At 50.7% G+C, this 24,177-nt stretch overlaps 9 protein-coding genes across 9 annotated transcripts; 4 read left to right on the top strand and 5 right to left on the bottom strand.

The window, feature by feature from the left end:
• Window positions 1-477: 477 nt before the first annotated feature.
• P153DRAFT_370060 (uncharacterized protein) lies at window positions 478-1,928 on the bottom strand. Its single transcript, XM_033668934.1, has one exon. It carries the CDS (start codon window positions 1,742-1,744, stop codon window positions 932-934), a length of 813 nt encoding a protein of 270 aa, XP_033519784.1. The 5' UTR covers window positions 1,745-1,928; the 3' UTR covers window positions 478-931.
• A 109-nt stretch (window positions 1,929-2,037) lies between these two features.
• P153DRAFT_400214 (uncharacterized protein) lies at window positions 2,038-5,495 on the top strand. The gene is made up of 4 exons (XM_033671798.1): window positions 2,038-3,297; window positions 3,348-3,414; window positions 3,504-3,606; window positions 3,654-5,495. Exons 1-4 carry the CDS (start codon window positions 2,491-2,493, stop codon window positions 5,185-5,187), a joined length of 2,511 nt encoding a protein of 836 aa, XP_033519783.1. The 5' UTR covers window positions 2,038-2,490; the 3' UTR covers window positions 5,188-5,495.
• A 277-nt stretch (window positions 5,496-5,772) lies between these two features.
• On the top strand, window positions 5,773-6,213 carry P153DRAFT_360375 (uncharacterized protein; the record flags this gene model as incomplete). The annotated part of the gene is made up of 2 exons (XM_033666916.1): window positions 5,773-6,002; window positions 6,111-6,213. 2 exons carry the CDS (start codon window positions 5,773-5,775, stop codon window positions 6,211-6,213), a joined length of 333 nt encoding a protein of 110 aa, XP_033519782.1.
• Window positions 6,214-6,594: 381 nt separating this feature from the next.
• On the bottom strand, window positions 6,595-8,736 carry P153DRAFT_370058 (glutamyl-tRNA synthetase). Its single transcript, XM_033668933.1, has 2 exons — window positions 8,266-8,736; window positions 6,595-8,204 (listed from the first exon to the last, which is right to left on the bottom strand). Exons 1-2 carry the CDS (start codon window positions 8,661-8,663, stop codon window positions 6,695-6,697), a joined length of 1,908 nt encoding a protein of 635 aa, XP_033519781.1. The 5' UTR covers window positions 8,664-8,736; the 3' UTR covers window positions 6,595-6,694.
• A 238-nt stretch (window positions 8,737-8,974) lies between these two features.
• Window positions 8,975-13,782, bottom strand: P153DRAFT_370056 (uncharacterized protein). Its single transcript, XM_033668932.1, has 3 exons — window positions 13,289-13,782; window positions 9,726-13,229; window positions 8,975-9,674 (listed from the first exon to the last, which is right to left on the bottom strand). The coding sequence occupies exons 1-3, from the start codon at window positions 13,358-13,360 to the stop codon at window positions 9,102-9,104; spliced, it is 4,149 nt and encodes a 1,382-aa protein (XP_033519780.1). The 5' UTR covers window positions 13,361-13,782; the 3' UTR covers window positions 8,975-9,101.
• A 1,343-nt stretch (window positions 13,783-15,125) lies between these two features.
• P153DRAFT_370055 (FAD/NAD(P)-binding domain-containing protein) lies at window positions 15,126-17,394 on the top strand. Its single transcript, XM_033668931.1, is given in 4 exon segments — window positions 15,126-15,343; window positions 15,397-15,542; window positions 15,558-15,564; window positions 15,649-17,394. 4 exon segments carry the CDS (start codon window positions 15,295-15,297, stop codon window positions 17,166-17,168), a joined length of 1,722 nt encoding a protein of 573 aa, XP_033519779.1. The 5' UTR covers window positions 15,126-15,294; the 3' UTR covers window positions 17,169-17,394.
• Window positions 17,361-19,848, top strand: P153DRAFT_410079 (thermostable phytase; the record flags this gene model as incomplete). Its single annotated transcript, XM_033672077.1, has 3 exons — window positions 17,361-18,063; window positions 18,214-19,061; window positions 19,113-19,848. The coding sequence occupies exons 1-3, from the start codon at window positions 17,554-17,556 to the stop codon at window positions 19,846-19,848; spliced, it is 2,094 nt and encodes a 697-aa protein (XP_033519778.1). The 5' UTR covers window positions 17,361-17,553.
• A 64-nt stretch (window positions 19,849-19,912) lies between these two features.
• Window positions 19,913-20,666, bottom strand: P153DRAFT_370053 (Endoribonuclease L-PSP). The gene is made up of 3 exons (XM_033668930.1): window positions 20,465-20,666; window positions 20,260-20,415; window positions 19,913-20,194 (listed from the first exon to the last, which is right to left on the bottom strand). The coding sequence occupies exons 1-3, from the start codon at window positions 20,630-20,632 to the stop codon at window positions 20,120-20,122; spliced, it is 399 nt and encodes a 132-aa protein (XP_033519777.1). The 5' UTR covers window positions 20,633-20,666; the 3' UTR covers window positions 19,913-20,119.
• Window positions 20,667-21,232: 566 nt separating this feature from the next.
• Window positions 21,233-22,447, bottom strand: P153DRAFT_300362 (kinase-like protein; the record flags this gene model as incomplete). Its single annotated transcript, XM_033664326.1, has 5 exons — window positions 21,233-21,595; window positions 21,646-21,761; window positions 21,804-21,887; window positions 21,939-22,264; window positions 22,323-22,447. 5 exons carry the CDS (start codon window positions 22,445-22,447, stop codon window positions 21,233-21,235), a joined length of 1,014 nt encoding a protein of 337 aa, XP_033519776.1.
• Window positions 22,448-24,177: the final 1,730 nt, after the last annotated feature.

Below are 24,177 nucleotides of genomic sequence, written 5' to 3'. Positions count from 1 at the left end.
CAGCTCCCTAAGCGGAAACATGTCGATCATTTCCCATCACACTGCTAGTATGCTTAGACCCTGAGATCGGATTTATTGGCGGTTTATTTTTGGGCGCGCGCTGTGCGTATTGGGTGGGTGGTGCTCGGAGATTTTTTTTTAATGTGTTTATTGGGTGGCGATGTATATGTTTTCGGGTTGGTATTTCTGGATGGATTGGTGGGGTTGGGGATATAATTGTGAGTGTTATTCATTGGGTGCAGGTGCAGGTGCAGTTGCAGTCAGCACCTAGGTATGTTGACGTGATGCGAATGGATTTGGTCGGGTTGGGTTGTTTATAGATTTCCCAATGATTATCATTGATGAGTGATCGATATTGTCAATACCAATATCACCATCTCCTCTCTTACCCACCACAATCACGCGCAACAACCGCGTGCCCCAACCACTGGACCACAAACTCCACCGCACCGCAGCCTTATCGTGGACTGCCTGTTTGGGAAACATTCGAAGGTATCTTCCGTTCGCTAGTGTTAGCGTGCCTGTTTTCCATTGCGTATGGTTCGACCTGGTCTGGTATGCTTGAGTATGGTTTGGTCTGGGCGGGGATAGTTCGTCTGGGCGGAGATAGTTTGGTCTGACGTCCTTCTGGTAGCGTGCGTGTGTGCGTGCGGAGAGAACCGCTGCTAAATGTAAGCGTGTGCGTGGTTTTGGTGTGGTGTGGTTTGGTCTGGTTTGGTGTGATTTGTTTGGTTCAGGGTCTGAAGATGCGGTGGGTGACAGGCTGGAACATCGTGGTTTGTGGTTGTGGTTGTGGTTGTGGTTGTGGTTTGGTCCGCTTTTTGGGATGGTTGTGTAAGTGAAGTGACGTGATGGATGGATCTATGTCGAGTTGATTTCACGTCATGGAGGTAGTGTCAGGATTTTGAACTATTGTTACTTTATTCAACTTCTAGTAAATGAAAGGAATCAGGCGGTACTTGGTATCGCGCTTGAACTTCTCCCAATCCCGCCCGTACCTCTTCTCGCAGTACTCATTCAAGATGGGAACCCCGCGCGTTGCGAAATCGTAAAGAAAGAACGCTCCGACCACCGCACCGAACGCCCATCCACCGGAAGCCAAGGCGTATCCTGCGCGCCATAGCGTATATCCGCCGTAGTTGATGTGGCGGGCAAACTGCCACAGACCCCCCGTATAGGGCTTTCCCTTGTTCTTAGGATCCATCTTGAAGCGTTTACGTTGGGCCTCGGCGACAAGCTCGGTGAGAATGCCCACAACGTACAGGGTGCTGCCAACGACAAGAGACGGCTGGGGGAAATCCGACTCGGTCGAGGCTGATGTCGCGCTGAGGAGGAAGGCATACGTGTTCAGACTGTTGCATACGGCGTTGAATGCTCCAACGAGGAAGGCGTTCCCTACAGTCATGGGCTCGCCGGAAAGCAACGTGACCCAGAGGTTCTGCTTCACCGCACTGCCAACGGACATGCCCAGCAGCACGAGTCGGTAGGGCGACAGTCCGAGGCCATCGATCGCGGCAATGCCGGTCGTTGCTGGAAGGCCGGGAGGAAGTGTACGTAGTCCCACTCGATGGAGGAGGGGCGTGCCGACGCCATATGCGAGAATCGAGTATTGGAGGAGCGGCTCGATGGCGCGGAGCAGGAAGAAGGCGGCTTTGCCGGCGGGAGTGGATGTGTAGTCGCCTCGGGAGATGAGGTCGCGTTTCTTCGCCGCCTCCGAACGCGGGTCGTTGGCCTTTGCGCTCATCGTGTGTGTCAATTGAAGATGTGGTATGAGGTGCGATGGACCCTGGAGGGTCTACTTCGTATATATCATGACGTAAGTAACAACCGATCTCGGTATCCCGATATACTAAATGCTTTTTGTCTCCTCGTGATAAAGCGTTGGGAGATATGAGTTAACGACAAAACAGAGCCTCGATGAGTCTGGTGTCCAGGAATGGAGCAACCAAAGTCATGAACTAGCTCGAACGCGTAATCCCGTGATGTTGTGCATTAGCGCGTCGTCGATCCATGCTGCCCCGCGCCAGTTCCTTCACCCTTCGCGTTCCTAGACCCTTTTCCGGTCCACTGCCTGCGTATCTGCATATCAGTTTTTTTGCCTCCTTGAGCATCTTTTGCCACCATCCCACTTCCTACTGTGGTGCGGTTACTGTGATATTCCAACGCCTTCCATCACGACTTCCCCAGCTCTCTCTAAACACGTTCGTTCGAATCTACTATGTCAACGGTATTGAGGTATCAGGTTAGCGTATTGAACGACCGCCAACTGTCGAGGCGCGTACCACAAAGCATAGTAACTCCCCGCTCAAGGTTTTGGTTGGCCTCGACCTGGAACGCAGTCGGCGTGTGAACTGGAAGCAGCGTTGTCTTTCGTTCCTACTCAAGTGAGAAATCATACCTGGATCACTTCTTCCAGGCTCAGTATCTCTCTGTTCATCATCAACATTACCGTGATATCTCTGTGCTATCAATTATACATATTCATCCTCAATGACTATTACTTTCGGCGCCGTATGCAGTCTTCTGCAAAGCATCGAGAACATTTCTACGCGGGAACCACGAGTTTCGCCAAAACAACTCAAGGAAAGCATCCGTCAGATTGTCTCGAACTGGTTCTCCAATCACAGGCAAGCTTTGGATGACCAAAACACAAATGGCAGCGCTGTACTGTCTGCACTGCTTCCACATCGGAGGAAAGATCGAGTCTATGGCCTCCAAGCGCCTCTACTTGCGAAGAAACTCACCAAGCTGCTCAGTTTCAACAATGGCCATCGAGCGTTGTTTGATGGATGGAAGACTGGAGCACTGGGTGATCTGGGTGCGTACACAGAACGAACAATGAAGTCATGGGATGGCACGTTCACCACCAAACGCCACTTTCCCATCGAACAGATCGACAGACTTTTGGTACAATTAGCCGCCAAGTACAGATACTCCGACCGGGTCATTCGTGAGCAGCGGGACTGGCACATGGAGACCGATACGGAGCTCAAAGACATCCTCGTCAGGCTAGAATCGTGGGAAGCAAAATGGCTCGTACGGCTGCTACTAAGAAACTACTGCACCATTGAGTTGGATGAGCTGATTGTCTTCCAACAATATCACTTCCTCTTGCCGGACCTGCTGATGTTCCAAAACGACTTCGATGCTGTTTTTGATATGCTTAGAGGGGAACTAGGCTGCTATCCCTCCGTCCCAGACCCTTTGCAAGCGAAGACGATGCGTATAGAGGCAGCGCAGAAGTTGAAGGCAGTTGTTGGTGTCAAAGTAGGGCGTCCAAGATTCCACAAGGCTTGGGTAAGTGGCCCAACTGTCATTCGAAATGTAGTGACTTATCGGCTTCACAGTCTTTCAAGAACTGTTTTCAACTAGTCGGCAAACGCGCTTGGGCAGCTGAGGTCAAATATGATGGAGGTAAGATTAGCAAATTCTCATTCCAGAAACGTATTTTGCACCAGTACTTGACTTGGAAAAGTTTGTCGTGTTTCTACTAACCGGTAAAGAGTACTGCGAGATTCACGTGGACTTGGAAAAAGCGCCCAACGACATCAAAATCTTCTCCAAAAATGGCAAGGACGCTACAGCAGACCGGGAGGCATTGCATAGGTATGTCTACAGTCAGAATAGTTCTGTTATAATCCTGACATCTGCAGTACTATTCGAGACGCCTTGCGTATCGGCCGTCCCAGCTGTCTCTTCAAAACAAAATGCGTCTTACTTGGCGAGATGGTGTTGTATAGTGACAGAGAGAAGAAGATTTTGCCCTTCTCCAAGATCAGAAAGCACATATCGCGCTCAGGATCTTTCATCGGGACGCTCCAGGATTCTTTACCACATGAATGGGAACATCTTATGATCGTCTTCTTCGATGTGCTAGTCCTGGACGAGGAGTCTGTCTTGCGTCAGTGCCTGCAGGATCGTCGCAAGGTGCTTCGAGATCTTGTCCGCGTGATACCTGGTCGATCAATGCGGTCAGAGTGGACTCTGCTCAACTTCAAGTCGGAGGAAGGAAATACGGACCTCAAGCAAGTGTTTGCCCAAAGTCTGGCTAATCGCCAGGAAGGCCTAGTCTTGAAGCCTCTCCATGCGCCATACTTTCCTCTCCTCTCAGAGCAGGGACATTGCCAGGCGGGTTTCTTCATCAAGGTCAAAAAAGATTATCTCGGCGATATGGGTGGCGAACGCGACTTGGGTGACTTTGCTGTCCTTGGAGCAAGTTTTGATGCGCAGGTCGCCCCAAAGACTGATATCAAGCCACTACATTGGACGCACTTCCATCTCGGTTGTTGTACGAACATGGCTGAGATCCGGCAGCGGAAAGACGTGAGACCACACTTCAAGATCGTCACGTCCCTCAGCTTAGACAAGTGTATACCAAAGTCGGATGTGAAGTACTTGAATATTCAAGGCTATGTTCGCCAAGCCAAGCTGCGGAAAGATGGTTCAACCAAAGATTTTGATATTGAGCACTCTAAAGGCTATGATCGGAGAATGACAGTAGCCTTCAAGAAACCCTTCGTCGTGGAAATCCTTGGGGGCGGATATGAAAAGCTGCAGAATGAAGTGTTCGAGATGTTACGCCATCCTCGAGTCAAGAAGATTCACCACGACAGAACTTGGGAGGATACAGTCACCTTGGAGGAACTTGAACGGATGGCCGAAGAAAAGTGGGAAGTACCCGAAGCTGATAGTCTTGACGGGCATGCCAGAGACGTTGCGTTGCTTGTTAAGAAATATGTCAGACAGATGGGCGGCTCTCAAGTAAGTGTTGCCAGTTACGAAACTACACAGGAAAACACGCAACAGTCCACACCACACCAAAGTCAATTGTCGGCGCAGCAGACGCCGATCGGTGCGGTGGTCCAAGAAACTCAGCAAGATACTTACACTTCCATCTCTACGACGCAATACTCTGGCAGTACACAAGGCAATGGCGTCCGAGCTTCCCGGGAAGTCCGTGTTTTTGTCCGCGAAGATACTCCCGAGCAGCCATCCTCCTCATCCACACTCCAGCAACCTCTCCCATCCGCAGCCAACCTGCCCCGACCTGAGGTGGAAGATATGTCACGATCTAGGACAAAGCGCAGCTTCACCGGCATGATGATCAGTCCACCGAACGCGAAGAGACGAAAGATATTGAGTCCGCTTGGAGACTCGGATGTGAATCGCAGCATGGGAAGTTTCTGATATGATTCTTAGGGGGGTATTCCATGCCAAGACTAGAGTGAAAGATACACTTCCGCCTCAGCTGTGTACCAATATTTTCGAACGATACTACGAATTACGTGACCCTGAACAAGTGTGGAGCTACTATGATGGAAGCAAAGCTAAGAAAGTCGGATTAGGTTTGAGTCATAGGCAAAATATCGGATCCATATGCGTTTCATTGCTTTCCAACAGTCGAGGAACAGTAGGATAGCGGCGTTCTCCTCCAAGCAACTCTCATTCTTCTCTTATGCATGTAGTTATGCATCTACTCCCCACTATCTACTTATCCATTCTGTAATCTCCAAGATCCTAAACTCGCATCACCATCATACCCACCACACACTCCCCATCCACCCTCCATCGATAAACCCCCCATCCCCCTCCTTCACCACACTCCAAGCCCCACATCTCACCCACCCCGCCCGTTTACCTTCCCCACTCTAAAACACAGAAACTTACCTTCACCACAGCCTCTCTCATCAATGCGCCCCACCGTCCGCAGATATAAAACCCACCTCCCTCCCCCCACTCCAACCAAATCTACCAACTCTCAGCCCATCCAAAATGTTGACCCCTTTCCTTCTCCTCCTTCTCCTCACCCCCCTCGCCGCCCCATCCCCAACCCCCCAAAACACCACCGCCTCAACCACAGCCTTCAAATGCGGCACAGCAATAACCAACACCGGTTTCGCGGAGCAGCTGCTAGCGACCGGCGCATGCCAGAACGTGCAGAACGAGTACGAGCCGTATAAGACGCTGTATAATTACTACTGTGGGGTGTGTGTTGCGCATCTGTATGTTTGTTTCCTGTTGTTAACGGGGTGGGTGGATGATGGGGTGAAGGAGAGGGGAAAGGAGGGGAATACAAGGAAGGGATAGGGCAAATGCTGACTTTGAGGCAGGTGGAGGGATTGCACTGGTGGGATTACGTATTGGGGCGGTCCTATTGGGGTTAGGGATCAGGGGGTGGGGATTCCGTGGTCGTTTAGTTATGCTTGTTTTTAAGTGGGAGGGTGGGTGGAGTAGGGTATGGGGGTTTGGGGGGGATGAATGTGTGTTAGAGGGGGGCGGGCAAGAGGCGGAAGAGGATTGGGGATAGATAGCGATGGGGTAGAATGCTCTATCTGGGGAGATGGGCATGCGCTGAGTGCTCTTTTGCGGCTAGACGCACTCTGTCTGCTACTGAGCGGCACATGCGTGAGTCGTTGATCACACATGATCATGGATGATAGACGGCATGATGGGATACACATGAGTAGAAAATACATGGCTTTCGATTATCTCTTCGACTGATGTAATCATGTTCTCTGACAGAGTCAAGCCGTTATATATCATCTTCCACTGTTTTCACTTTCCCAACACATTCGCACGATTGTGATTTAGCCACTCTCCGGATTGGTATCTACGCTAGCCTACCCATCAATTTCAGTACACGCATCCCAACCACACGAGCCAGAACGGCGTCGATCCCCACAAGCCCAACCATCTACTTACTCTTCCCCGTCGGAATCTGATAAGCAACAACCGGCTCCCCATGCGCAAACGCCCGATCAATACGAAAGAAGCCCTTCCTATCAAACTGCACGATATCATCCACCTTAAGCTCCGCCACATTACAATCCGCCAGCGCCTTCGTCACCGTCTCGGTCGTGGGGTTGAGGAAATCCTCCAGGGTATCCTCCGGCTCGAGTTTATCCTTAGTAATCAGGTGGTCAAAGTCGACCAGCTCAATGGGGATGAGATTCTGATCGGCCGAGAGCCACGTGACCTTCTTGGATGTGTTTTTCACGTTTCCTTGCAGGTGGAGTTCGATTTCGAGGGCGGTGACGGTTTTGAGGCCCGAGGGTGTGGCGAGGGGGTTGATGGAGTGGCTGATGTTGCGGACGATGCCGTTGCCCCAGTTCATTAGGGTGATTTCTTCGTCTTGGGCGAAAGAGGCGGCGTCGGCTTGCTCCATGAGGACTGATGAGCTGAAGACGACTTTCTTGTTGCCTAGGTCGTATTTGGCGTGCTTCTTGGCCTCTTCGGTGATGATGCCCTCGCGCGCTCCGATGATGGTGACGGGGACCTTGGCTACCTCGTCCACGGCAGTGTATCGCGCAGCAGTGGGCTCAATGTGCTTTTTGTTAGTGGCCCAGAACGAGTACCAGTCGAGGTTGACGATGTTCTTGGACGGGCCCTGTTTGAGGATGAACTCGCGAAGGGCGGGAATGACAGCGCCGCGACGACGGACACCTCGAACAGTTGGCATACGAGGGTCGTCCCAGCCCCGAACAAAGCCAGCATCCACGATTTTGGTGAGCTTCCGCTTGGACAAAACAGTCCTGACAAAGTTCAAACGCGAGAAGCCCCAGTTGTACACTTTGCGAAGCTTCAAGTTCTCGATAAACCACTGGTACTGGGCGTCACGATCGTTGTACTCGGTCGTGCGCAGTGCGTGTGTAACGCCCTCGAGAGAGTCGACAATGGGGCAGCAGAAGTCGTAGGTTGGGTAGATCTTCCACTTGGCTCCAGTGCGGTGGTGTGATTGGGGGTTGCAGCGGTAGATGACGGGATCGCGCATAGCCTTGTTGGGGTTGTCGACGGACATCTTCGCACGAATACACCATCGTAGACCCTCCTCGCTGCCCGTCTTCATCTCCTCGAATCGGGATAGGTTATCCTCAATGCTCTCCTCCCGACGAGCACTAGCGATACCGTCCATGCGCTCCTCCCTCATCTTCAGCTGAAGCGTGTCGTCGGCATACGCGAGACCGTCCTTCAGTGCCTGCACGCAACGATCATATAGCTCGTCAAACCAGTCGCTGGTGTATGAGACCTGATCAGGCTTGATACCCAACAACGCGCAGTCCTCGACGATAGCATCCTGAAACTCCTCCTTCTCCTTGGTCGGGTTGGTATCATCAAAGCGGAGCAGCAGCTTGCCCTTGTATTTCTCGTGTGCGAAGTAATCGTTAAGAAGTGCTGCTTTGGCATGACCAATATGAAGATAGCCACTGTCTCTAGTCAGCTCTCATCCACCTATTCACCTTCTTGTCTCCACGAGGAAGTACTCACGAAGGCTCCGGCGGAAACCTCGTAACAATCCCCGTCCCATCCCCCACCTCCTGCAGCCCAATATCAAAATTCGCATCATCGCTCTTCTCCTTCCCATCCTTCGTCTCCTTGCCCCCCCGCACAGCAAGCACTACCTTCTCGCCGCCCGTCTCCTCAACAAACCTAAACCACCGCCCCAAGCTCTTCATAAGATCCTGCTTCACATATGCATGCGCCACCCTGTTCTCCCGAAGCGTCTTCCACACAGTCGTGTCGGCGTCCGTGAGTGAGTAGCCTACGATGTATGTGCGCAGCGTGAGGTGGGCGTCGAGTTCGAGGAGCGCGGGCTCGATGGTTTTGAGGTTGAGGGGCTTGAGCGCCTCGGCACGGGTTTGCCATTCGGCGATTTGGGCGTCCATCGCGGTTTGCGTGGGGTTGAAGTACTGATGTGCTTCAAGCTTTATAGTGAGTAGTCGGTGGTGTTGTGGTGGGGTGAGTCGAAGGTTTGGATGGTGGGGCTTATCGATAAAAGCAAGGGCGAGTCATGTTGAGGCAGTGACGGTGGAGAGACTATGTTCAGATATAAAGATTATACTTTGTCAGGTCATTTTAAAACAGTCGAGCAGTTTTAATAGTGTTTGACATCTGTTTGTATCATCACATTGCGATCGATCACTCAAAGTACGAAGTCGAGGTAATTATTTATATTTGTATATCCGCTAATGCATTACAAGTCGCAAGTAAAATATTACGACAGATCATTCAAGGTCTCTACCAAAAAAAAGTGACAGCTTTTCAGGATAGCTTCTCCAGCTTGTATATCCAACACGGCAACAGTACTGCTATCCAAGGACGTTTTACGCACAATCCCACTGCGCAAACACGCACCACCTCGCGCTCCGATCCGCAAGTACGAGTCCCCGCCACGTTCCTCTCTCCCCAATCTTGATGACAGTTTCCCAAGCGGTGCCATCAGCATCACTAGTACTGCTGATATGCTCCATCTTCCTCGTCAAGCGGATAATCTTGCCAGATGGCGTTTGGATTGCCAACTTGGCTGGCTTCATACCACCGCTACCGGCTGATCCAGCAGAGCTCTGGGATGGGTTTGTGTAGTTTGATCCCGTTGCCGAGATGCTTTGCATACTCATGGCCGAAGTTGGGCGAGCAAAGGGATTGGGCGAGGCGCGACCGCCGATCGCTGCGCTCGTTTCTGGGGACTGCGTGAGAGATGAAGGGTGTTGGCGGACACAGAAGACGAAGGTGTTGTTCAGAGCGAGGTTAGCACACTGTGGCTGTGCAACATACAGATCGTGACGCTGAGCATGGGGCGTTGGGTGGAGCGTCAGGAATGAGTGTGGAGGGTTGCTGCCAGTGTGCGTCAGGGGCAGGGAAACGGCCAAGGCATGAGGGTTGAGTTTGTTTGAGTGCTGCAGATGGTAAGCATTGAACGATTTGAACCGAGGGTTGGAAGAACGTACCATGAGCCCGCGCGGTCCAGCATAGATTTTCAGGACACCATGACCTTCATCACCTGGCACAAGCCCCTTTACAGTGTACCGCTTCTGACCTCCATGCCACTCTGGCTGAGCGAGAGCCGGCTTCCGTACGAGCTCACCGCTCTCAAAGTAATCACCGTCAGCGTCTTGAGAGATTGTTCTTGCTTCGATCTCAGCAACACATTCGACATCTTCCGGAACGTTGACGTAAATGTGCGCCATCTCGAGGTTATCAAGGTTCAGGAGACTAGTGTCAAATTCGGCAATTTGGAGGCCATGTCTGAAGTAGGCGGGAGTCGCGCATGGGAGAGCCACGAGGATATCGTGTGGTTGTGGTGGGCAGATATGCTGCTGTTCAGGGAGGAGTGGGACGTGGGAGAAGCAAATTTCCAGCGGGCGGGCGAGGAAATACCAACTCTCGGCGACTTGCGAACCAGTAGTCGAATAATGCACACGCTTGGGATGTGTGGGTCCGGAAAGTGAGCAGTCCATCAGGCGCCATTCGCCATCAACGATGACAGCGTTCCAGAAGTGATTTGGGCGAGCGATACTCTCCAGGTCTAGAACCTCACCGGGGGTCTTCAAATACCCACGTACCACTTCAGCGTGAAGCCCAACAGATGCACACATCTCTGCGACCACCATTGCGATCTCTTGAGAGCAGCCGCGTTTGCTCTGCATGACATGCCGGGTGTCCATCTCTCCCTCGAAATCTTCTTCCCAGGATATGCGCTCGCTGACCCAAGTGAAGATTGCCCTCAACCGTTGCACATCGCTCCTGTATGGTCGACAGATGTATCCTTGAGCAAATGCAGCCGGGGACGTCCCAAGCGGGACATTATTGATGAACCGAGTAGCCTTGTCGACATGTGTTAAGGCGCATGCTGCAAAGTTGGTCGGTTCAGCGATAGGCAGGCCGTCGAGTCCCTCGTCACCTTCAGCCGACTCGTATAGGATGTCGATTGGGTTGAACACTGGCAAGTCCATCATTTGGCATCGTTCCAGTCTCTCAGCTCGCTCGTTACGACTCAAGGAATTAGACCTGTTCACGTCCCTGCGTACCTGCACCCAGTCCACAGATCCCAACCCTGTTTCCTTCGTTGAAGTGGACGGCGGTACCGACGAACCTCCTGCGGTACCAGTTGGACTAGTATTATCGAGGCGACTGGCCGCCCGGCCTGCCGCCCGACTAACAGCGCGGCTGGCTGCCCGTGATCCGGGCCGGTTTGTAGCAATGGTCGTACGTGCATTTGCGGCCTGGGTCTTGGCTGTATCGATCATCTTTCGGAAAAAGCCGCTTCTCTTTGGTTTGGGTTGCGTGAGGCCTCCAAGCGGATCTGGACCGTCTGTGGCCGGCGCAGTCTTTGGTGTGTCGTATTCAACTGGTTGCTCTTGGTGACTAGAGCCAGAGTGCGAATCGTGGCTTGAGTGGTACGTGACGCCTGTAAATGGCGTTTCGGGTCGGCCATCATCGAAGCCATAGCCTTTTCCAGTCGTTGTCTCCATCATGGTCTTGGGGCGGTTCGCTCCAAATTTCTTGCGATAGTAGCTGCCGGCACTAGTGGCACTCATGTTTGTCGCGGAGTGCCCAGACATGAGACTGCGGTTGGTGCTGGCACTGGTATCCGTCGTGGTGGTCGAGCTGGTCTTGCTCGTGAACGTCCTGCCAAGCGCGTTGCGTCCAACATCGTACGTAGACTTGCGATGGATCAATCTGGATCCTTTACGCTCAACATAAGTTTCTGGTTCAGCTCTCGAAGATCCTGGTCTTTGCGCTGAGTCCTTTTGAGGTACTGGTGGAGGCATATGTAAGTCATCTGCCTTAGACTTCTCCAGTTGATGCATTCTTCGCAGACGACTCTCCATACGCTTGACATAGTTGTCGGCATCTGGGGGCCCATCCGCGCTATCCTGGGCTGCATCGTCGTCTTCTTCAGCGCTTCCAATCCGACTGCCGGCTTTCTGTGCTCTGCTCAAGTTTGCCGATGCTTGGTGCACTTGATCAAAAGCGTCTGGAGACCAAGGATTGGAAGCCGGGGGAGCTTCATCTGGCGATGCCATGTCCTGCAGAGATGACATGACATCGTTCATCGCGCTCGTAAGAGGCGATGGCGTGAAATGCCCCCGACGAGCTCTTGGGTCTGGCGAAGGGGGTTCGGGCGTGTGGGGCGGGGGAGCGGGAGATGGGCCTCTGCTGGTATTGTACACAACACGATGCGGAGGCGGCGGCGGTGGAGGGGGCGAGTCGGCGGCTTCCTCGAGCTCGATCTCAGGGGAGGGACTTCGGCTATACAGCGATCGTTGATATGGGGATGGCGATGGTCCCTTGTCATATGCGCGGTACTGGGACGGGGCGGGTGATACTGCTCGCGGGTCCTCCTGGAACGAAGGAGCAGGCGACACGGCTCGGGAGTGGGCGTGCTGGAAGGATGGAGCAGGAGACACGGCGCGTGAATGGGTTCGTTGAATGGGTGGCGCGGGAGAAAGTGCGCGCGAATAGAGGTCGTAGTTGGACGGGGGCGCTGGAGAGACGGCCCTGAACTGATCTTCGTAATGCGTTGGAGGCGGTGCTGGCGAGACTGCTCTCGAGTGATATTGATGGCTCGGCGGGGGCGCCGGCGAGGGTGCACGATTGTACGAGGCGTAAGAGGCGTGCGAGCCGTGTCTCGATGGCGGTAGTGGAGAGTATGCCCTGTACTGCTCCTGGGGCTGTGGTGGAGGCGCAGGAGAAGGCGCACGATTGTACGAGGCGTACGAAGTATGCGAGCCGTGTCGGGATGGGGGTATTGGCGAGTACGCTCTGTACTGGTCTGGTTCTGGCTGGTACTGTTGTTGCGTTGGAGGGGCAGGCGAGCGTGCGCGTGTGTACGAGCTTTGGGTCGCGTATCGGGACGGCGGTGCTGGCGAGACTGCTCGGCCCAGGTGCTGGCTGCGCGACTGTGGCATGTCAGAACGCGTGCGTGTGTGATAGTTGCGACCCGGCGGTGGAGCTGGCGACGTGGCGGGTCTCTTCGTTGTCGGTCGGGGCGGTACGACGTGCAGATGCGAGTTCCCTCGCGACGGCGCGGGTGAGTGTGAGTCGCGGCTGTCCACAGACGACTGGTGCTTCATCGATGAGTAGGGTGTCTTCTTGCCGGCGCCATGGGGCGACGCCGACCCGCCTGCCTTCAGCCTCTCGCGCGCCGCTGCTGCTGGGTTCGGGGCGCTGGCACCGGCATAGGCAGTGAAGGGCTTCCTGAAGGTGCTCTTCGCCTTCTGCGGCGTCTGCTTGACTGGCTCCACGGCGCTGTTCTGCCGCGACACGTTCCCGGCTGCCGCCATCGTGTTCCATGGCTGGAAGTTCTCGCTGAGCAGCTCGACGAAATTGGACGGGAACAGGCCGACCATTCGCCTGTCGCGCTTCAGCCGGCCCATCCACCAGGCGCCATCGCCCGCGTTCAGCACCTCGATCAGGTCGCCTTCTATGAATCCAAGATCGCGCTTAGTCTGCAGGGACACGGTCAGGTTACGTGCAAAAACAAACATCGTCCCCGTCGAAGACTCACCTCTCCGCCCCACGAGTACACCGCCTTGCACCAGCACGGAAACCGCGTGGGAAGCGCCTGCCCTGCTGCCATGGCTGAAAGGTTCCGGTACTCAATTACTCGATGGGATGCTCGTCGGCCTGCAACTCATCCAGCGCGCGGCTTCCTCCTACGACATGCGATTGTTTGGGAGCGACTGGCGGAGCGATAGCGATATGCGGCGTCGAGGACACGCAAGCGAAGGGCGATAGTGATGGCGGAGAATGTGTCTGGAGTCGCCAGCACCCCGTAATAGTCGGCAGCGAGAGGCAAAGCTGACTGATCAGTTCTGGTTCGGTGTGACGTTTCGAGTCGTGTTTACAAAGTTCGATCGTCGCTTCCCCATAGCAACCCGACCCGCGCACGGCCACTCAACCCGAAACAGGAACCCATGCTCCATCTACCACGTCACACTCAGCTAGCTTTTGGTGTCGGGCCCGTCAGCAAGGAACCCGCGATGTATTAGCGGTGGTGTCCGGTGGTGTCCGATGGTGTAGTCGTGGTTCGCAGCAGATCGCTTGATTGTCGCATCACGCTGATCTACGTTCGCTAATTCACATCACTACCTATCAGGGGCCCCTTCCAGCACGAAGACGCTGGATTTGGTTGACAGGCCGAGCAAAGTGCGCTAGCCACCAAAATCGGTCCATCACCAACAACCGACGTCGTCATAGGTCAGAGTGGGGGTAAAAAGGAGATTGGCTGGTACGATAATTCTACCAGAGCTCGCTACCTTGGCAAATACACAGACGCACGCTTTTGCAGAACACAAAGGCGACGCATGGCTTGTATCTCACAAGACGATCACAACAATAGGTCAGAGTGAAGGTATGGTGTCATGTTGGAGACAGTCGGTTGCACAACGCAGAACGTTCTCTACCGTATCCACGCCAGTCTGTCTCCAGGCCAACTCCAGACCGTATATGAGATGAACAGGGCTACGCGACCGTGGAAGAACCAGACTTTACAATCATCTCTTTAACCCCACGACATCGTGATGACCACAAAGTATGCTCTAGGGCTGATTGCAAGTTGATAGACGCAGACAAGTCGATTATGACGTAAGTATCTCTCGCGCAATTTGAACTATTCAAGTGGATTTTATTTACTATTTCATGTTCAGGTAAATTTGCAAGTATACACCCTCTCCTCCCAGTCTCTCGCTCTCTTCTCCGCTATTCTCTGCTCCCATTTCTCATCTTCTTACAAGCTTGATCCTTCTAGCGACGTCAGGGTTCTCTTCACTCAAACTTGGACTATTTTCATGTAAGTAAGACGTTGCACTTAACTGGTCAATAAGTCACTATGGTTCGATTTGGAGCTTCTCAGGATGAGAATTATCTGATTTCCTTGCGAATGATGACCCACGGGTGATCAGCTACAGTGTAAGGCCTAAGTCAAGATGCGATCTAGTCTAACAGTAGTTAGCAGGATGCTTATCGAGGGCACTAGCGAAGTACAGGTCAGCTTTTTGTAATTCTGGCACGTCAATCATGTCCTTCTTTACTTGTCGCTGTTCTCTCATGATCAGTACTTACGGCACTTTGGTCTGTATCAACGTTGGTGAGATTCTATCCCGTCGCTGATCTGGCCGCGTCAGCCTCAACCCCTTTTCCACCATCTGCGGCGGTGTGACCTTGAAACCACTGCTCCTGTTCCAGCGTATAGCAAGAGTAAAGCAAAAGATGCTGGATGGGAGTTGAATCTAGAAGTGCGCCACCATGCTACTAGCTTTCGCCTTGCAGCTGAGAAAACGTGCGCGGCCTGTCAGCCGCAGTTTAGCTTGTGGCTGATCCCAGTTTCGCCCCATGGCAAAGTGATCTGGCTATTGCTCACATAGGTCAGCGCGATTATGATGTTAAGCTCTTTTAGTGCTTATGGTACAAGTCAGACTAGACCACCTCTTATAAGATGGTTGGGTATGCGCAAATACGCCTCGTGGTTTTCAAACGTCAAAACCGAGCAAACATTTCGCACAAAATACACTCATGGAAGACTCGAAGATGGAAAGTTTTGATCTTGTCATTGTAGGGGCAGGTGAGTGTTGTTCGCTGTTCTCTTGAACCGTCTTTGACAACTGCCTACTATAGGCATACATGGCTTGAACATGCTGAAGACCTATCGCGATGTTCATCCCAGCGCGTCGATTTTGGTACTGGACAAAGGGAGTTCAATAGGCGGAGTGTGGGCGAAGGACAGGCTATATCCAGGTCTTCATACAAACAACCATTTCCAGACGTCAGCTCATTCTACATTCGTAAAATAACATAAGCTCACGTTGTACAGATTCGAGGTACTTCCAGTAACATTCCTTGCACCGATATGGGTTTAACTTGTTTGCCAGTTCAGCGACTACCCTATGAACACAGAAGGATTCAACCTTGCCAACGACCATATTCCAGGGGAACACGTTAATGAATACCTCCACAAATACGCTGAGAAATTCGGTTTGATGAAACACATTCGCTTCCAATGTAGCGTCGAGTCGGCGATCGATTGCGGATCTTCAGGCTGGGTACTTACAGTAGTGGAAGACACGAACCCAGGAACTCGCGAATTCCAACTCAAGGCCTCAAAGCTAATAGTGGCGACGGGACTTACCTCAGAGCCATTCGTACCCAAACTGGAAAACAGTGAGACTTTCGATGCCCCGATATATCACTCCAGCGAGTTTGCAAGAGCGGAAAATGGACTTGGGTCTTTCAAAGAAGTGGTGCTCCTGAGTGGTGCCAAGTTTTCGTGGGATATCGCCTGCGCATACGCATCAGCTGGTATAAAAGTCAATTGGATCATCCGCGAATCTGGACACGGGCCGTGCTGGATGATGCCAAATAGGCTTACACCTCTTAAGATCATACCCGAATTATTGTTGCAAACACGACTTATCACCTGGCTCAGCCCCTGTATCTGGGAGGATGGTTTCTCACGCATTCGAAGTTTTTTCCACCAGCACTGGCTTGGGCGGAAAATCGTAGATACGTTTTTCGCGAAGATGCAACATAGTGCGGAAGAAATCAACGATTACAGTGGCCATCCGGAAACCGCGAAACTCAAGCCCTGGGACGACGTCTTCTTCATCGGGACGAACCGAGGGTTACTCAACTACCGTGTGGACTTCTTCGAGTTTGTCAGGAACGGTACAATCAAGGTGCATATTGCAGATATCACACACCTTTCACACCACACAGTACACCTCTCGAATGGCGATACACTACCCGCTGATGTTCTCATATGTGGCACGGGCTGGAAAGACACTCCACAACTCAACTTTGTGACTAAAAAGGAACTGGGACTTCCGGGCCAAACCTCAGGATCCTTACAGGATCACATCCTGCGAGCCGAAAGCGAGATCTTCGAGAATTGCCCGAAACTCAAACAACAGCCGCCACCCCGACATTCCAAGCCGATGTCCACTATCAAGAAAGAAACGATCCCTGAGCCGTACCGCTTGTATCGCTTCATGGTGCCTCCTGCATTCATATCAACCAAAACGCTCGCATTTGCCGGCACATATCGAAGTCCTGCAACGACTATCATCGCTCAGGCACAAGCACTTTGGATCACAGCCTTTTTTGACGACCGGATATCTAGCCTCCAAGCTACTACGCAAGACCTTACTGAACGGATCAACTACGAAACGGTTCTCCATACACAGTTTGGCAAATGGCGATACAGTAGAGGATTTGGTGCGCGATTCCCCGAGCTATGGTTCGATTGCTTGCCATATGTGGATCTCATGCTGAAGGACGTCGGAGTGCAGAACGAGAGGAAGAAAAGCTGGTGGGCTGAGCGGTTTACGCCTTATATGCCCCCGGACTACGCTGGCATAGTTGAAGAGTATGTTACCTTGAAACGCATATAAGATCGACGAGTCATCAAAAGCGGGCAGGGATTGCTGCTGTTGACAAAGAGAAACTGTTCTTTGCCTTTTCACATACTGGTGTGGCGAACGAGGGCAGCTGTTGTCTCACGTTGGAGAGGGAAATGGTCTGATTGGTTGTATGGCTATAATCGCCTAACTGGAAGAAGCAGGTGCTGATGTCTTGGGATGCTTCCCGTCTTCTCGATCAATGAATCTTACTGCATGCTCTTCATGTCAATCTGTGGTGTTCGCTGCGCACATGCGTATAGTGTCTTCACGAGGTCAGATATGCCCAGACGCCCAGACCCAGCCAATTCTGGGCTCGATCTGTATGATAAGAGAGAGCTGTGTCTTTGACCTAAGTTGAATACGTTCGACGCCCACTATGAATGCATTCTCAAAGTACCCTCTATGGTGCTCGTTCTTATTTTCTTCCGTCACTGCTCAGGTAGCCAACATCACCCTCTTCCCAGTGACTACGAGTTTCGAAAGCGACAACACAGCGTTCATCTACTCCCGTTCGCCACTTCTCCTCGCAAATGATGGAAGCGCCGCTGATGGCGGATTTCGACTCTTCTCCACCTTCAATACGACCCTGTTTGAGCAGAAAACGCACAAAACAACGGGACGATCAAAGATTGCTGTTCCTGTCTACGGTGTGGCCGGTCGCGATGTGATTGTTAATATCCCGGCGCCGGACTCTGTGTTCAGAGTGTTCGATGCGCATAGCCTGAGACAGATCGACAGCGGCGAAAAGAACCAACTCGGTGACTGGAGTACAGCATGCGTTTGGCGCAGCCAGAACAGCGGAGAGAACCACCTGTTTCTTTTTGGAAAGAGAATGGTGGTGCAGTTCCTGATAAGGGGCAAAGCAGAAGAGGTTGAGATTCTTGAAGTGAGCGTCATTTTCAGGCTAGTTATCGAGGTGTTTAACGTGAATTAGATCCAAACGTTTCCTATACCTATTGGAGGCGAACTTTGTACAGTTCTTTCGAATGGCCTTATCCTTTTCTCGGGCGAAGGCCGACCTTTGTACTCCTTTCAGGCGTCCGATTCAACTATCACCCCTGAGATCACGATGGTGAGGGAAGACGTCGAGGTCGCTGGATTGGCGACCTACTACAGCAGTTCCGGCGACTATCTTCTCATCGCACATGACGAAAGTATCGATGTCTACGACGAGAAGATTCAACAGAAAGGAACTATTGCCTTGAATGGCATCGCCGAGCTTTCCATCGAGGGAGGACTTTCCGTTCTTCAGTCAGCACTTCCGGATTATCCTTTGGGTGTCATTGCTATTGCTTTCGAAGGAGAAGACATCACCGGTGTTGCAGTTGGCTCACTAGAAGGGGTACTTGAAGCTTTTAACATCAAGTCCAACACCGAGTTCAATCCACGCGACAAGCCCTGCCGTCACTGCAAAAGTGATATCTCTAAGAAGTGTTCCAACCATGGATACATTGACAGTCATCAAAATTGTTCCTGCTTTGTAGGCTTCACCGGCCGCAATTGCTCCCGGGCGATTTGCGAGAACTCCTGCTCTGGACATGGCAAATGCACTGGTCCAAAACAGTGTAAATGTTCCAACGGATGGACTGGTCCTGATTGCTCGTTTGTCGCCGCGCAGGCCAAATATGAGACAGAAGCCAATGGCGGTGACGGCGACGATCCTGCCATCTGGATACATGCTACGAACCCAGGCCAAAGCAAGATCATCACTACAACAAAGTCTGAACAGGGGCAAGGGTTCGGTGTTTTTGATCTCGAAGGCCGGCTGTTGCAGCATATCTCTGCTGATGAACCTAACAATGTCGACATAATCTATAAACTTCCTGCCGGTAATCACACCATCGATCTCGCATATGCTGCGTGCCGCGGCGACAACACGTTGTGGTAAGTCCACATAAGCGTCTACCTCTGTGCTATCGATACTGACATACATAGTCTTGTCGAAGTGACTAGCACAGGCTCTCTCCAAACCATTGCCGGCGGAACTCAGCTCCTGCCGGAGAACTACGAGCCGTACGGTTCATGTACCTACCGATCTCCCAAAACACACAAACAATTTCTCTTCGTCAACAACAAAGAGGCGAAATACCTGCAATTTGAACTGACTTCCGCCGCAAACGGCACGCTTCAAACAACTCTTGTGCGAGAGTTCACTGGAGGTTCAGGTGGCCAGGTAGAAGGCTGCGTCGCCGACGAAGCATCAGGCTACATCTTCCTAGGCGAAGAACCTTCTGGTATCTGGCGCTATGAAGCCGAGCCTGACAGCTCGAACGAGGGTGTACAGATCGCCAAAGTCGGTGAAAACGGGCTGCACGCAGATGTTGAGGGCTTGACACTCATACCAAACAGAAACGGGACAGGTGGGTACATCTTCGTTTCCAGTCAAGGTATCAGTGCTTACCTTGTGTATCAACGCGCGCCGCCGCATGAGTATGTCATGACGTTTTCTATTGTGGAGAACAAGAAGGAGAGCATAGATCATGTGAGCAATACGGATGGTATCGCTGCGGTTGGGCATTATTTGAACGCCGATTTTCCATGTGGGCTGTTTGTGACACATGATGATGCGAACGAATTGGTCGAGGGCGGGACGGGTGATCAGGCAAGTTTTAAATTGGTTAGTTTGGTTGATGTAATTGGGGAAGAGAGGTGTCGAACACTGGGATATTGAAGGTGCAAAGGTTTCATTTGATGCGTCATATGATTCTAATTTTCATCTATATGATCTTACTATGGTGCTAAATCTAGCTAAAAGTAACAGTGCTAGGGTTTGCCTCGCGGTCTGGTGGACACCACTTCTACAACTATAACCTCGGTTGTGACAGCAACAAATATCGTTGATCATTACCTTCAGGTATCACTATAGATCGTTCTATGTAAATTTAGCGCCCTCACTATTGGTCGGATGATTATATTGTGGACTCGTCTTCCAAACGACCCCTCTACAGGTGTGCAATGCACTCGATCTCAATATCCGTTCCTAGGGGCAATCCCGCAACCTGAACACACGTCCTAGCCTGCATCCGTCAGCACATTCCAACTCCAACATTTCCCACAACATCTCGAAAGGAGATGAACTCACAGGCACGTCTCCAGCGTCCGGAAAGAACTCCATGTATGCCTCATTCATCGCGGTAAAATTCGCCATGTCAGTGAGAAATACCCCGCACTTGACAATGTTCTTGATATCCGAACCGGAGTCTTTCAACACGCCGGTGATAATGGTCATGATCATTCTCTAGATTTCCAGTAAGTATTGCCGTTATTTGACAGAGCAATTCACTGACTGTGCGGTCCTTGATATCGCCCTCGACGAGCTTTTTGGTTTTTGGATCCATGCCAATGTTCCCTGAAAGATAAACCATGCCGTTGCATTTCACTGCGGCTGAGTAGGGCATGACAGAGAGTGTCTGCGGCTGCGCGCTGCTTTTCACGACTTCTTTTTTGCTTGTCATTGTGTAGGATGAGTGATTGTGAAGCTAGCCGTGTCGTTGCAAGAGACAAGGGAGCCAAAAACACAGCTTTATGAGGTTCCTGGTAGTAGTTCGTGTGATTACGTGATATTCTTGTACTTGTCATTCACGCCTTATGAGCGCTTCTCTTAGAGCAATAGCACTTGCAAACGTGACCAATCATTCTTTTCCTGATTGTCCTAAGAAAGGTTTAGTGACAATTGCAAGGGTCCACTCTCTGTCTTTTCCGCTCATCCACTCTTCCCATCCACCTCTACCTTTAGCCCCTCAGGGTCCTGAGCGGCCCGTCCTGATGTGTTCGCCATCTGCTCAAATGACGCAAGCCTAATATTCATATATAGCGGTCTGACATCGGATGCGCCTCTGCAATTCAGCTAGAGAGGGGCACCGTAATAGGGGAGGACGTTCAAGTCTGTCACTAATGCGGGGACCGATTGCCTGTCCTATCACCATCCCAACATACGGCCATAGGACGTTGGAAAAAAAGCGTCTGACAACTTATATCGATGTCGAGATGCGTTCTTTCTGAATCTGTTTCTACATTTCTGTCGATTACAGTACTTCGCAATAACAGCGTTAGCTTCATGCAGTAGGTTGTAGATAAGGGTGCAACAACGCGTCCGACGCCGTAGGCCTCTTTTCGGGGTCAATGACAAGTAAAGATTCGATAAAATCCATCACGTCTGATGGTACTGGGGGATCTGGGATATGCTGCAGCTCCTCGCGCCAGTTGAGTCGATCAATGAGCTTCATGATACCACTTGGATGGTTCATGACAGCTAACTTTGCGGCAAACTCAAACTCTTCTTTGAACTGGCGATTGACAGGCAGACCTAGCGGGCCAACAAGACATATGATTTTCGCAATGCACCATGCCTCTGCATGACCCTCGATAATTTTATCGCCGGTGCCGAACAAACCAAGTGGCGATAGTTTCGTGGTTAACTTCCAAGTCAGTTTCTTCGTAGAAGAAGGAAACGGAGGTGGGTACGAACTGTGACAGCAAGAGACCAGATATCGGAAGCGTGTCGACACGATTGCCCTCTCCAGACCTCCGGCGCTCTACACGGCAGGCATTGAGCACGTTGAGTTGCGGAGCTATCCCTGATCACTAGAAGTAGGAGTTAGCCACAAATATAAATTTTAGAGTGACACTTGCTGTTTCCAAGATCCCCCAGCTTTGCGACTGGCTGCCTCCCATCAATATCGGAAATAAATATGTTATTTGGACTGATGTCTAGAGAGATTAGTAGAGTACTATAAGAGGAAACAGGATAGAGCATGTAACCTGTATGAACCGCATCAAGCGTCTTCAAAACATCAAGTGCTGATAAAACTCCATGGCACACAGCCTTTGGTAGTTTTGAGTCACTCCGGAACTCTGGCGCAGTTACCGCTCGTAAGTCATGATCCATCCATTCGAATACTAAACATGAGGCGTTGTCTCGAGATGTACTCAAATGCACGGTATCGTCTTGAGATGTATCCAACTGTATAGTATCGTACAGTGCTCGAATATATGGACTTGAAGCGATCTTATCGATTTTGTAGTTGCGATGCTCGCGCCTTAAGCACATTCTCTCGCTTTCAGTTGCGGCTGATTTAATTATAGCCCTACAACAACAGTAAGTATAAAATCTACACAGTAGATTGTGTTGTGGAAGGGACCCACCATTTTGCTTGGGTAGAAGAGCCAGATAGAACTCTGGCTTTGAAGACAGTAGAGCCTTTCAACGACCGTAAAAGTTCATAGTTTCCTTTGGCCCCACGAAGGATTTGCCCAATACGTAGCGCCATGAACACGAAGAAGGTAGGAAGTAAATGGAGATATTTTTTCGTGCAGAGTGCTCGATAAGTAATTGGCAACTAGCTGCGGTGTTACGGCGAGGTCCTTGACTGCGCCGCATAGCTCTGACCTAGCGATAAAAGTACGCTAGTTTAGACAGAGAAAAGCTTCTAACCATCTTACCCTCCAATAGATCATGATCTATAGCCGCTCCTAACATCTGTTCATCGCCCGCCACCCGCACGAACAGATCCCCGCTGTTGTATTTTTTGTTTCCTTTTTAGTCACCACTGTCAACAGGGTCACCTCTATTCCTGCTTTGATAAAACTCTTTTTTTAGCTTTCAGATACCGAATAACGAGTGATGAGGCCGAGAGCTACGGATGTGATTGAATGTGCTCTGTTGTTCGTTGTTCAATATGTTCCTTATTGTGATGGTATGCCATATTAATGTATTGGTATTGACCAGCCTAACGACGATTATAATAATCTCGGGCACACTCATAAGATGCGCTTCAGTCTACACTTTCCCCTCGGTCTCATCATCCCGCTCAACTCTCTCCGCGTAAAACCCACCCTTAATCCTCTTACTTTCTTCAAGTTGATGTTTCAGGTGTGCGTGAATTTGGGAAATGAACTGTCCTGGCATACCCATTATGAGCGGCAAACCTTATTGTTACATGTTAGGGTGGCTGATGGCTGATATCGTGGGTAGGTGATATTCGCATTTACGTTTGTTGCGACAGTCACGGATGCGCAACTGAGCGCAACTTAGTGGACACCTCAGCGAGGGATCTATCCGCAAGAGGAAATCTCAACAAGGGGAGGTTATTGATCTTATTATGAGGTCTAGTCGTGATTTCGATAATGTCTAAACCAGCTGAGATGATTCAGCGAGGCAGTATAGGGCGTTTCGGCAGATGCAACGGTTTGATTCGACAGTTATTGCGCTGTTTGCTTTTGGAGGAAAGTGTGTTTGGGGTCAAAAGGGGTTGGTAGGCGGTCTGGGTTTTGTAAACCTTTCCCGCTGAGATGATAATTCCTTACTACCCACTTAGAGGTGATACTTACATGAGGCTGCCCTTAAACCTCGCTTTTATGGAAGAAGCATAGAGAAATGGGTGAGATCTATTAGAGATTGAGGTGAAGAAAACAGCAACTAGAAAATGTGTAGAGAACCGCAATAGGATATAATTACCGCATGCGCAAGAAAGATAAAATAAAGGAAAAAACATCATCCGGGCTATCTTTCGTTGTCTTAGCTTTTCGTGAGATTAAGGGACATGTACAAGGGGCAGCCTGGGAAATTATAGAGGTTACAGGAAACACGTAATAGAATACTAAAACACTCTAAAATACGTATATTTATTAAAATAGTCTTAAAATAGCGTAAATAATTAGGATTTTAGAACTTAAATTATCCTATAAACTTATTACTTCTATTATAGTCTTTATACTTATTTATAAGCTTCTAAAATAATATTAAATAGAGCTATTTAGCTATATATTACTTTATTATCTTATCTTATTACTAAATCTGTTTTATAAGTGCCTCTGCTTCAGCCTTTACTACCTTAGACGTACTATTTAGATTATAGTTTTATAAGAATCTTTTAAGCCTTCTAAAATAGCGTTTAATAGAGTATAAATCTAAAAAGTTTAAAAAGTAAGAAGTAAATTTAATATCTTAAGCTTTAATCTCTAGAGTATAATAACAGAGCCTAAAACTATATAAGTAGAT

Source organism: Dothidotthia symphoricarpi (genome assembly GCF_010015815.1).
Source record: "Dothidotthia symphoricarpi CBS 119687 unplaced genomic scaffold P153scaffold_20, whole genome shotgun sequence".
Classification (NCBI taxonomy): Eukaryota; Fungi; Ascomycota; class Dothideomycetes; order Pleosporales; family Dothidotthiaceae; genus Dothidotthia; species Dothidotthia symphoricarpi.
The sequence above is the reverse complement of the archived record's forward strand: the minus strand, read 5'-3'. Positions and strand labels throughout refer to the sequence as shown.

What these genes read in the sequence shown, in the direction of transcription:
- P153DRAFT_370060 (XM_033668934.1), bottom strand. Translation starts at nt 1,744, where the DNA reads ATGAGCGCAAAGGCCAACGACCCGCGTTCGGAGGCGGCGAAGAAACGC.
- P153DRAFT_400214 (XM_033671798.1), top strand. Translation starts at nt 2,491, where the DNA reads ATGACTATTACTTTCGGCGCCGTATGCAGTCTTCTGCAAAGCATCGAG. An exon ending in CAAGATTCCACAAGGCTTGG is followed by an intron (nt 3,298 to 3,347) that starts GTAAGTGGCCCA and finishes TCGGCTTCACAG; the next exon opens with TCTTTCAAGAACTGTTTTCA. An exon ending in GACCGGGAGGCATTGCATAG is followed by an intron (nt 3,607 to 3,653) that starts GTATGTCTACAG and finishes TGACATCTGCAG; the next exon opens with TACTATTCGAGACGCCTTGC.
- P153DRAFT_370058 (XM_033668933.1), bottom strand. Translation starts at nt 8,663, where the DNA reads ATGGACGCCCAAATCGCCGAATGGCAAACCCGTGCCGAGGCGCTCAAG. An exon ending in AGGTTTCCGCCGGAGCCTTC is followed by an intron (nt 8,205 to 8,265) that starts GTGAGTACTTCC and finishes GACTAGAGACAG; the next exon opens with TGGCTATCTTCATATTGGTC.
- P153DRAFT_370056 (XM_033668932.1), bottom strand. Translation starts at nt 13,360, where the DNA reads ATGGCAGCAGGGCAGGCGCTTCCCACGCGGTTTCCGTGCTGGTGCAAG. An exon ending in TGTACTCGTGGGGCGGAGAG is followed by an intron (nt 13,230 to 13,288) that starts GTGAGTCTTCGA and finishes GTGTCCCTGCAG; the next exon opens with ACTAAGCGCGATCTTGGATT. An exon ending in CTGGACCGCGCGGGCTCATG is followed by an intron (nt 9,675 to 9,725) that starts GTACGTTCTTCC and finishes TACCATCTGCAG; the next exon opens with CACTCAAACAAACTCAACCC.
- P153DRAFT_370055 (XM_033668931.1), top strand. Translation starts at nt 15,295, where the DNA reads ATGGAAGACTCGAAGATGGAAAGTTTTGATCTTGTCATTGTAGGGGCA. An exon ending in TCTTGTCATTGTAGGGGCAG is followed by an intron (nt 15,344 to 15,396) that starts GTGAGTGTTGTT and finishes TGCCTACTATAG; the next exon opens with GCATACATGGCTTGAACATG.
- P153DRAFT_370053 (XM_033668930.1), bottom strand. Translation starts at nt 20,632, where the DNA reads ATGACAAGCAAAAAAGAAGTCGTGAAAAGCAGCGCGCAGCCGCAGACA. An exon ending in GCGATATCAAGGACCGCACA is followed by an intron (nt 20,416 to 20,464) that starts GTCAGTGAATTG and finishes CTGGAAATCTAG; the next exon opens with AGAATGATCATGACCATTAT. An exon ending in CGGACGCTGGAGACGTGCCT is followed by an intron (nt 20,195 to 20,259) that starts GTGAGTTCATCT and finishes TGACGGATGCAG; the next exon opens with GCTAGGACGTGTGTTCAGGT.